At 38.2% G+C, this 12359-nt stretch overlaps 1 protein-coding gene across 11 annotated transcripts in view; it reads right to left on the reverse strand.

Moving 5' to 3' along the window:
• Positions 1-12359, reverse strand: part of LOC134671299 (apoptosis-stimulating of p53 protein 2-like) — a 408163-nt gene that overhangs the window by 25611 nt on the left and 370193 nt on the right. For all 11 annotated transcript variants that reach the window (XM_063529120.1, XM_063529123.1, XM_063529122.1 and 8 more), the window contains one exon: positions 11052-11224. In XM_063529120.1, the coding sequence (XP_063385190.1) occupies positions 11052-11224 (173 nt within the window). The remainder of the gene's footprint in view (positions 1-11051; positions 11225-12359) is intronic.

Below are 12359 nucleotides of genomic sequence, written 5' to 3' on the forward strand. Positions count from 1 at the left end.
TAATATACACAACAACTAAAAGCAAAAGAAAATGTGTCTTACAAGGACCTAAAGAACCTGGCCGAGGACCGTGAAAACTGGCGCATACTCCACCGACAAGAGCCATGCATGCTCTTTAATTATGATGATGACCATTTCGTACCTTGTCTCAGTCAGTGACAATAGTGTGAGGATAGCGACTTTCATATTGACTATAATTGTGACAAGGTACGAAATTTTACGGAAATTAAATTCTTTTACGTACATGCATACACATGACATAAAGTCAGTATGCACATTTGCAGCTCGCTATATGTAATTCTACTAAATCTTTGCTGAGTTAATATATACACAATACTCATTTTCTCAAACTTCGTTGTATGGAGATCGGTCAAGTGGCTTTCCCCAAAAATTCTCTATTGTTAGAACTTTAACATAGAACCTTTATCAAAGAATTTATGAAAAGGGTTCCATAGTTCTGAATTTATGATGAAGACGCCACGGGCAGAGTTCCGAGTGTTACGACCACCGGCCCGTAAAATAAAAGAAGGACTTTAAAACTAAAAGGTGTTTTAAATCCGATAATACTACGAACAAACTTCGAACTGGAATACTAAGTCAGCCTTATTCCGTGGGGTAAATCATGGTTATCAAGACATTGATCGCGATAGAATCGTTTTACACGGCGTTATCCATTATATTGCCGTTTTATCGAAACCGCAAGTCCATTCTCGAGCCGAATCATTCCGAATGAATGGATATTTCCATGTCATTGGTTTCACCATTCTACGATTCCTTTAGCTCGTCGTGTGTGATATCAAAAAAATAATTGTCTCTAGCTAATTAATAACCGGTACAGTATTATTAAATAATAAGTACATGGCATATTAAATATATTAAGAACGGTTTAAGAACACGCAATGTTATTTGCAAGCTTTATTTACAAAAGTGTGAAAGCTAAACGATTAATACATAAATAAATGTGACGTTTGCAACCAAAAGGACATTGTCAGTTGTCGATAAGGTTGAGTACAAATTGAAGCTATATGGAAATGGCCTTACTGACAACCGACAATAAGTACCCTTTTGGTTGAAAATGGCACAAAATATAATCGAGTCGAATTGCGGAATGATGTAATTATTCAGTATAGCCAATAATTTTGCCAAACTCGGGGCTGATTTCGATCAATACAATGATTACAGTTTCGTTACATAATTAGACACGTACGTATACATATGTAGGTATAGGGCAGTGCTGTGCCATTGATAATATTGATATGTTCATCAGTTTCAACTTTTCATTTCTTCTTGTTTTAACTGCTGAGTGAGACTTTCACGCTACTGTAATGGTAAAGTTTCATGATCATATTTTTACCATGTTAAGAAACTTTATCTAATTTCAGTAGGCGATATTGACAGCAATAAATAGTGACGTAGTTAAAAGTAACAGCGCAGAGTAAAAGCCCCAGAGAGCTGTGTAACCATTTCCTTAGGCCCTACGCCTCCTTCAGATTAATAATGTTAGTATTATGCTCCCACGGGACTAATTTGGACTTTTGCGTTCAGCATTTTATTATACGAAGGTCTCTTGCTCGGGGATTCAGAAAAAAGCTCTCTCAGGTAACATAATTTATAACAGTATACTAAATATTTTATTTTAATAACAAATGCGAATTGTCTCGTAACGTGTCTTCAGCTTGTAAATTTACCAATAGCATTATTACCAGTACTGATGTATTAATTAATTGTATACGCATAAACAACGTTTAGATCTAATTACGTATGTATTAATTTTATCTGAAACTGAATCCAAACTATAATTAGGTGTTCTTGTCCTTATTAAATCACCTTCGCTTGGCCTACAGACGGACCATCGCAAAGGTCAGATTACGAATATAAGAAAAATACATTTCGCAGACATAACAACTTAGAAATAACATTTTTTTATAAATGATAACGTAAAGCATATATGTAAAGAAAGTGGTGTGTAGTTGTTTTTGCTATTATAAATTGTAGTTAAGTAACAAGTGTTCATTTTGTAATATTTTCGCCTTTATGTACAAAATAAAGGAACTAGTTTTGCAGAAGAATATTATTTAGTCAACTATTAACAAAACATTTACCATGTAAAATCAAAAGTGTGCAGAATACAAGTCGTTAAATACAGTTTAATAACAATAAATCCAAATAACTAAATAGCTTTTTTTTTAATTGATACAGTTACTTCTGCAAATAGGCTTAAGATTAATAAATAAGATAAGAACAACTGCAATACTTTGATAACAAATAGCTTTCAGTAGGCTTTCACAAGTAACTTCCACATACATAGGTAAGGTATATTCGGGTAATTACGAATGTCAAAAACCGTTGGATAATTCCGAAAATGGACTCTTATTATGATGGAATTTTGGGTCATTTTCATCTGATTTTCGGAATTATCCGACATACGAAATTACCCGAATACACCCTACTAGTAAAGTTACGTACTAGTAAGGTTGGTTTATTATTCTATAAATACCTATAAGTACCTAAGATTACTCTTTGCAAAAATATTTAGAAGATGCAACTATTGATGTTGACTTATAACGACATTGAAACTAACTATAAAAACATTGAGAAATTATAAAATATTTAAATTTAATTATTACACATAATATAGCTATGAGTTGAATGCAATGAATCAAATGCATATTAAATGCATATTAATAAATATTAATTTATTATATTATATCCACTAGCAAGAACTCATAAAATTTATGATTCGATAAGTAAACAGTTTTACCTACACTGCCTGTAAACATATCAATAAATAATACCTAGTGTTTGTACGTCACTTGGCGCTAAACTGAAAGAAAGCACATCACAATCGATTATTACGATTGCATTCATACAAAACAAATAAAGCTTCCTGTAAAAATCAAACGAAATCTGTTAACAAATTGCCAAAATAAATAATCAAACAGTCTTAGATCACCGACCTTTTCAAATTCACAGCACTTTGTCACTTTTCACACACATTAACCAACGTTACACTGATACCATTCTGTTTATGAAGTAAGGTCAACGGGTCAGAGGGCTTACCGCGAACCACGTTTGACGTGTCGCCTCCCTGTCACACTTACGTACGAATTTACAAGTGCGACAGAGGCAACACGTCGAACGTGGTTGCGGTAGGCCCTCAGATCGCGGGGAGCAATACGCCGCATGAATGTCGTACCTGAGACTAAATTGTCAAAGTGGAGACTCAATCGAAACGCTTGGCGTCGGCTGCACGAGAGATACTAGTCTAATGATAGATTTATTGGTACTCTACTGTTTTGTTATTGAAGTATATTTTTAGTCATCATCATCATTTCAGCCTACATACGTCCCACTGCTGAGCACAGGCCTCCTCTCATGCGCGAGAGGACTTGGGCTATAGTCCCCACGCTAGCCCAATGCGGATTGGGGACTTCACATACACCTTTGAATTTCTTCGCAGATGTATGCAGGTTTCCTCACGATGTTTTCCTTCACCGAAAAGCTAGTGGTAAATATCAAATGATATTTCGTACATAAGTTCCGAAAAACTCATTGGTACGAGCCGGGATTTGAACCCGCGACCTCCGGATTGAAAGTCGGGCGTCATATCCACTCGGCCACCACTGCTTATGATATTTTTAGTATCGTCAACTAAACCTTGTTGTGCTAACTTTCTCGTCGCCGAAACAATAATTAGAACATAAGTTCACAAGGAATAGATAAAATGTACATATTTTTATTTCTATATCTAGGTCTTTTTATTTATTCTCAGATTTCCGAGTTAAAAACTACAAGGAAACAAAACGAAACATTGACAGTACCATTTGACTAGTTAATTATGTTACGAGTTACTATGAAGTTTGAGGAATTACTATGAATGCGCTGAGTTATTTGTCTGGGTTGCGATATATTCGTCAGTCAGTTCAGTCAGCAGCACTAAAGCTCGCGTATTATAGTGATATGCTTTTAAAAAATATCAACTACTTTTATTTATATAAAGCAAGAACTAATTAAACTAAAATGATGAATAATAAAAAAAATTAATGCATTATGTACAAATAAACTTTAATAGTAGCATATGGATGGATATACATATTATTGAAGAGGTTTACTAAAAAAGCTTGCTATAAAATTCATTTGTTTTGATGGCGACGTAAAGATCGTAGCGGAAAGGCAGCCTAAATAAAATATTTTCTTTAGTTATTAAATTACACCACATATACCATCGAAAGACAAGGCATGTCCATGTTGTGCAAACTCTGAAAACAGCTCACCCCCGCCGAGCTCTGCTCATGACGTTAAGCGATTTTTGTACGATCTTTATTATTAAACAAACACAAAGACGACGACAAGGTGTCTCAGTACCGGTTTCCGCAAACTTCTCTTGTCAGACTTGTGGTAGACCATGTCGATCTCGCATCGGTCTATTTAGCCACCAAAAACGGTGTTACAACATAAATCGTCTGATATAGACGAAAAGGCCTATGATGATGATGATTATTATTAAAACATAGTATCGCAAACAGTTACAGTGTGTAACCACCATAGAACCAAGAGTTTTGTACCTATCTTGTTAAGTTCTCGTTATACTTGTTTGGTAACTAACTTTTTTCGGATATCTTCGAATAAGTCGCGCCACTCGCATACAGTTAAACTCCTAGCCCTGTGGTCGATTCTCAAACCTTTTTATATTGGCGTATAACATATTTTTCCCGTTTCCACAATAGAATCGTTGAACCGTTCATTCGGTAGCTATTTACGATTCGATGAAATTGCCGCATAAGTAGGTCCTTTGAAAAGTGTACATTTTTCGGTTCGATTATTCACAATATATGAAATACTCCAAACGTAAATCTTGTTGCATACAAATTACTTCACTAAGATTATTTATTATTTGTTTGCACATAATTCTCTTAAAATTTGCATTTGGCATGTTAGAACAACGGACAAATAGTTCCAATTATCCTGACTTTTATATTTATCAAGCTCGAAGAATATGTTACGTGTTACAAAGTAGTTTGGTTTTTCAACACACACACGAAGAATGTCTTTGTCAATGTAGGTAAATAAAGTTGGACAACAAGACATACAATGATCTTATTGAGGCTTGATTATACTACTTAGTAGCAGGTTTTCGATTAGTCAGCCATACGATAAAAAGTTTACATACCCACAAACAAGAAACTACAGCTTAGGTTGGTGGCAACATGCAGTGCGTGACCCGTATGGCTTATGACAGTTATGACGCATACTATGGAGACGTGTCGCGATCCTCAGCAATGAGGGACCGACGAAGAAGAAGAACAGCTTAGTAAATCGCTTCTAGAACGACCAAGTTAGAACAAGAATAGCAAGCTACAATCCAGTTTAATCGAAGTCTGAGTTTAGGGCTAGACTTGTGTGTTCTCTACGACTCAGTGTTGTTGTCGTTAGAATAACCCCCGCCATCAGAGCTCTCATTCGTAATGCCAGCGAATCGCTTCCAACTAACCAGAATAAGGTACCCTACCCTACATCTAGGTTGATACCCTATAGGTACTTAGTTAATCTCTGATTAACAACAGATTCCAGATAATAAAATAAAGTTTTATGTTTTAACTAAAGCAAAATAGCGGGGTGTGGTCGCTAAGTATCGTGTAGGTACCTAATAAGTTTAATTTTTAACTATAATTGTACTTTTACTTCAAATGGTACCTATATAAAACGAACTTAATTTTTTTCTCTACGTAAAAATAATTACATGCATTTAAAAAGTACAATAAACAGACGAAATAAAATTGCTACACATAGGGTACGTGTCTGCGATTTACTTATACTAGATAACGTTCTTGGGTTTTGTCGTCATTATCGCAGAAACAAACATTGTTACATCAAATATTGTTATAAGAAATGGTGCTCAACGTTAACTTTTTACGTCACCAAAACTTGATACCGATGCTGAACCCACGAAGTTGTTGGGCATTGTCCTTCCACTGTGGTACCTAGAACCCATGGTCGACTAAAAGGCCGCGGTCCAAACACTCGAAGATTTCCGTGTTATTGGTCTACTATGATTTTATTATTGTAGTGGTGTATTGGTAGCATTGGTAGCTCAGGTTGTACTAGACTAGAACTTACATCAAATATAAAAAGTACTGTGAATCAGATAACGTCCGCGCGACTTGGCCGGTGACCGAGCGCCCGCAACCTACTTGGCGGCCGCGCTCACTGCAAATATTGCTGTGACGGTGACGCTAGTTATCCGTGTCACGAATACGCTCAATGGAACTCCACAATATCTACTACGTGAGCCATACACGAATATAAGTGCAACTGTTATAGTGGATAAAAGTATAGAGAAATATTTAGCGCCGCAACTTTGTATAAAGCTGAAATAGGAGACTTTGTGGAGCCATAATGTTTTGTGGTAACTGAATTGACAACAGCGCTTGACAATTTGGTAATCGCCTTTTGTACGGTACCATATAACGCCATCTATTTTAGGCAAAATGGAGACTGCAGTAATTTGCACTACATACATTATTTTTAGGATTACTTTGTCAACAGTAAAAGTGCTGTGGGTGGTATAGAAGCTCGTTGTTTTACAGATTCTTTGTTATTTTGATATTTTCAATGTACCTATATAAGGGTGGTATTCCAACTGTCCAATGTCATTGCGTCTCACTCTGTCATTAAGCAAAAATGTGAGACGCAATACACATTATACCAATATATTGGATAGATGGAATAACATCCTAACTTACATTTACAAATATAGTAGTGGACCCTATAATGGACGTGGAACCAGTAATGGGACAAAAAAACACAATTCCTCTAAAATAAGTATCTAAAAGTAGTTTATAAACACTGGCTGTATATTATCATAAATAAGAGTCCTAGAGCTGTTTCAGTTTGAAGTTTTATTAAATTTGGTTGTTTTTTAAGAAATTGGCGTCAACCTAAAAGTTGTCGTGTCACTGAAAAAAAATACTACTACGAATTCTTAACAACTTCGCTAAGAGAGGTGAGTTAATTTATTAAATTTTAATTAATTAATACTTGATGAAAACTAGAATGTGTTTTGTTAACTGCATTTACCATGAGATAAGGTATACAACACACTATGTTGTGACTCCACAGATGTAAAAAAATAGTGGTATTTGGCCCAATCCCATTATAGGAGCTGTAAAACTGCGTACCTCCTATGATGGGACAAATGACAGAATGATGCTTGCTATGCCATAATTTCATGTTTAAACAATACAGAAATAAAATGTAGTTAAGAAATATGACAATCAGGAGGTATTCTCGGACTTCGGTTAAATTAATATCGTTTTTCCAAACTTTTATTTAACTTGCCCTGTTAGTTAGTGTGGGTCCAATCTTGGTAGCTGAATTTGAGCCACTTTTCGATTTCCGATTCAGTTGAAATTTTGTGTAAGTACGTAATTAAATCGCATGATAATGCAATATTATGATAACATGGACCTGATCTGATGATGGAGACAGGAGGTGGCCATGGGAACTTTATCGCAATAAACCCTAACTAATTGTGTTTGGGTATATTAGAATTGTCTCGATGGATCTAATACAATAATAATTGGCTGTGGAAAGAAAAATACATTCAGCGATAAAAGCTTGTACCAAAAATTGTTTTATTTTGCCGTAATTTAATCCCCATTTCAATATTTTATGCTGATAGAGCAATGTCCATTATAGGGGGCCCATTACTGGATCCACGTCCATTACCGGGAGCCCATTACTGGAACTTTGGTGTCCATGACTGGAGAAAAAAAACATAGTTTTAATTTGTTAAATATGTGGAAACTAATTGCAGTATCTTTGATACAACACGCTTAAAACATGAAAGACGGATAGGACTTTCATCTTTTAACACGCTAAGCGGTAGACCATTTACATGTATAAGGGAAATATCATAAATACTCCAAATTTGCTCTTAAATGTCCCATGACTGGTGCTGTTACTATATGTGTTTTATATACAAATTTCACCCGTTTATTATGCTCAAAAGAGCGGTTAAGGCCATGACATGATCTGTCAATGAAAAGTGCGTTAGCTATGCACAAAGACCATGTCGGATACCGGACAGTGCAAAATTCCACTTTAGTGTTCAACACACGCAACCGCTACGGACTACGGAGCAACGGATGCAGAGATTTAGAGATTCTGCGGTCGACTGTGCGCGGTGGCCCGTAAATATGAATATTTGATATGTTTTGTTCAGATTGGCACGTGTTTTTTATGCAATGTTTACATTTAGTGCACACAACACAATTTCTATATAATTATATATACTCGTATATATCACGGCGAAGGTAAACAAGCACATGAACCGAATGACGGTAGCCGGGCATCGTAACCTATTTGCGAACCTATGTGTTTTACAAACTATTGCGTTATCAACATTACATGCTCGTAACTATAAGTATATCAACGAGAATTTGGTCGACAAATGCAAGTCTCTGATGACTCACTTTTTTGTTTCTTTAAATGTTCAACTTTATCTAGGATTTCTTAAAACAGAAACAACATCTAATAATTAACTCTTCAACAACAACTCGCTCTGAAACCAAGAAGGCGACATGTGAAATATCTTACGCCTAACTGTCAAACAAAACAATCGCGATTATGTCGTGTTTCAAAGTTTAGTAAAACAAACGTCTTTGCAAATAAATTGTCACATATTCCTGTTGTATATCTATGGTATATGTGGGTTTAAAAAGTTTCTTATTACCGTTCATGAATACAATTGTAGCTAGAGTAGGAGGATAAAGGATAAACTTCATCGTCGGATAGAAGTGTACTAGGTAGGTATGTTACCTATAGCCAAAACTGCCGACAAAGAATTATTTTAAGCAGTATCGACGTTTCCTCGAGAAACTACTTTGCATCTGCAGTAGTATAAAGTTTTTCAAAAAAGTCTTTACAGGTTTTTAAAAGGTCGGCAGCTAGCATGTAACACCTCTTAGAATTGCAGACGTCCATCAGGGTTACGGAGTTTACCATCCGAAGGGATGTATTCTTATTGTTTGTCATCTTCGCGATACAAAAAATGGCTTAAGTAGTTCTCGAGATATTTAGCGATGTGACAGACGGAGGGACAGACGGACAGAGTCGCACCATAAGGGATCCTTTTGTACCTTTTTGGTACTGGACCCTAACAAGAATCAACTTGTCAAAACTACACGACACTATCACAACTTCCGTAAGCTATATCTCCGTTAATTATTAATCGCTCTCAATCTTCATGTTCTGTTAAGAATCACGACTAGTTGTCGGTCGAGCTCGGACACTGACAAGGGATCAGTTTGACGAGGGGGTGCCCACTCCGCTGGGCGCTAGGTTTAAGTGGCTGTTTATACCTCTCCTTTCTGAGGCCTATCAAAGTCATGTTTTCTGTTTTTCTAGTTTTGACCTATTGATTCCGATGTTTAGAGTTGAATGGGATAAAGTGTGTTTATCTTTCTTTGGATATATTTTTTTCCTTTTAACCTCGTAAGACCAACGCCATTTTTTTGTTTTGAATTTGGATCTTTCTTTTATTTCAATAAGAGTTTTAAAGTCGAATTGAATTTGGACTTGTACTAATACGCGGGGACTAACGCGGCTAACTTTCTTTTTGCTTGTATAATAGGGCCCACTGATTAACAGTGCGCCGGCCGGTATCGGCCTGTCAGTTGTTCGGAACTGTCAAAATTTTGTTCTAACTGACAGGCCGATACCGTCCGTCGGACTGTTAATCAGTGGGCCCCTTGAAGCTTTGCAGGTACCGAAAGCAAGCTTTAGGTTCAAATATTAACCATAGTTTGAATTGTATCCATATATACGCATGACCTATGTCTACGCTAAATCTACTATTTGAAATTGTTCGAATAGTTTTGTACTGTCGTATTTTTTGTTGTGGTTACAAATTCAGGGGTAACCTCAGTGACCACGGAAGTAATTATTACACTAGGAAATTCGCGCTGCAATTAAATCAGCAAAACCGTAACCCCTAATTTGGGATATGATATATATAACTACCACAGACCACAGCAAATTAATCAGGTCGTGAGCCAACAATTCCTCCTGCCACCAGAAGTATTCGTGGCAAAACCGAGAGATCGACAAAATACGTCGCCGTAAGAGCGTTTTCACATTGTCTGATCCGATATCCGATATCGGATATCGGATGTAGGATCCTACAGCCGCGTAGCCAGGCCGCGGGGCAGGGCGCCGTCTTTACCGGTCATGCACACTACAACAAGCATTATGAGGACACATACGCAAACAAACAAATATTATCGGTCCGACAGCTAACGGCAGCTAGCAGCTAGCTCCGACATAGCTGAATTTATCGGAAGCGCCTTTCCGATATCGGATGTCGGAAGGCGCCTATGACAAAAACAGCTGCAAGAGAGTATAATTGGCATTAAGTCCGCCTTTTTTGCGTTACTTATATTTTTTTAGTAATAATGATTTATTAAATACATCTGATATCGTATCGGACAATGTGAAAACGCTACAAGGCTAAGCTATAACGCTATAAACCGATGGCCATTGGGGCAGAACGGTTCTTGAATCTTGAGTGGCGACCACGTACCGGAAAGCGCAGCGTGGGTAGACCCCCCACAAGGTGGACTGACGACCTGGTAAAGGTCGCGGGAGTCCGCTGGATGCGGGTGGCGCAAGACCGGTCATTGTGGCACTCTTTGGGAGAGGCCTATGTCCACAGCAATGAACGTCCTCTGGATGATAAGATGATGATAAAGCTAAGTGTACTCACCATGAGCTCGCGCCGGAGCTTGTCCAGCTCGTGCGCCGACGGCGGCGCGGGCTGCGCCCGGCCCCGGCGCAGCTCCTCGAGCTGCCGCGTCAGCTCCTCCACCTTCGCCACGGCCACGGATAGCTCCTTCTCATTGTACTCACCATGAGCTCCCGCCGCAGCTTGTCCAGCACGTGCGCCGACGGCGGCGCGGGCTGCGCCCGGCCCCGGCGCAGCTCCTCGAGCTGCCGCGTCAGCTCCTCCACCTTCGCCACGGCCACGGATAGCTCCTTCTCATTGTACTCACCATGAGCTCCCGCCGCAGCTTGTCCAGCTCGTGCGCCGACGGCGGCGCGGGCTGCGCCCGGCCCCGGCGCAGCTCCTCGAGCTGCCGCGTCAGCTCCTCCACCTTCGCCACGGCCACGGATAGCTCCTTTTCTTTCTCATTGAACAGAGCTCGTATCGACTCGAGGTCACTTGCTGTAACAAAAAAAAAATACAATGTGTTGACGCCCTTATGTTTTAGTTAGGGAGGCGAATAGGGGAATTTTCGGCAATACTCGAGCGTGGCAGTTTAAGATATGAGAGATACCTTAGACCTAATAGAACAACCTTGTAAAGTATTTAGCTCTATATGTAGTGACGCGCGCCTAGGATAGACGATCAGATTAGTAAAAAAAAATGGATAGTCTGAAATACTCGAGCGCGTCAGATTAAGATATTGGGGGTTGATTTTAGTGTTCAAAGACTAAATTTAACTAATCTGACGATAAGTCCTTGACGCCGCCGAGTTATAGGGTCGCGAACTTGTAAAAAAAAACGTTAATCCGGCATTCTCGAGCGCGATTTTTTATTTTTTTATTTTGAAGAATATAATCTAAAACTTACTAAAAATACGAAATCTGCCGGTTTCCGCATGACCGGAAGTGTGGAGGAGCCATTTCGTCTTCCTAAGAACGCGATGCGGCATATAAGTCGCGAACGAACCATTTTACAAAAAAAAATTAAATAAACAAAAAAGGTAATTTTATTTTACACCAAAAAGGTCTCTTTACATAAGAAAGGAAAAAAAAGAAACCAAACCAAACCAAAAAACCTTTTTCGGTCAGATTAAGAGAACCCACCAACATTTTTGTCAGATTAAAAAAATATGCTTTCAGGATACCGAGATAAACCTCCCCTATGAAAATCTGACGCGCTCGAGTATTTCCAAAAAACTTTTTTTTTTGCATTTTCAAAAATTCATCGTAACTTATCGTCACGCCGAAATCGTCAGTTTTTTTAAAGGAAGCTTCCTACTTAACACCCCTTCCGAAAATCTGACGCGCTCGGGTATTTTTTTTTTTTGCATTTTTGACTACTTTATATGCCTACCCCCACCACGCAAACCGGCAGATTAGTATACCGTTGTTATCAGAGGCACTCGGGGCATACGTAGTATGAATATCTGACGCGCTCGAGAATGCCCAAGTAACTGTTTTTTTTAACATTTTTGAAAAACCGTACACGCCAAACCCACCGCTAAAATGGTTTTTGCCATACGAGCTTTTCTTTTCGAAATTATTTTATCTTTCGATTTTGATAGGTCTCGACGGCGCCGTTGAATTACGCCATT

Source organism: Cydia fagiglandana, chromosome 15 (assembly GCF_963556715.1).
Source record: "Cydia fagiglandana chromosome 15, ilCydFagi1.1, whole genome shotgun sequence".
Lineage (NCBI taxonomy): Eukaryota > Metazoa > Arthropoda > Insecta > Lepidoptera > Tortricidae > Cydia > Cydia fagiglandana.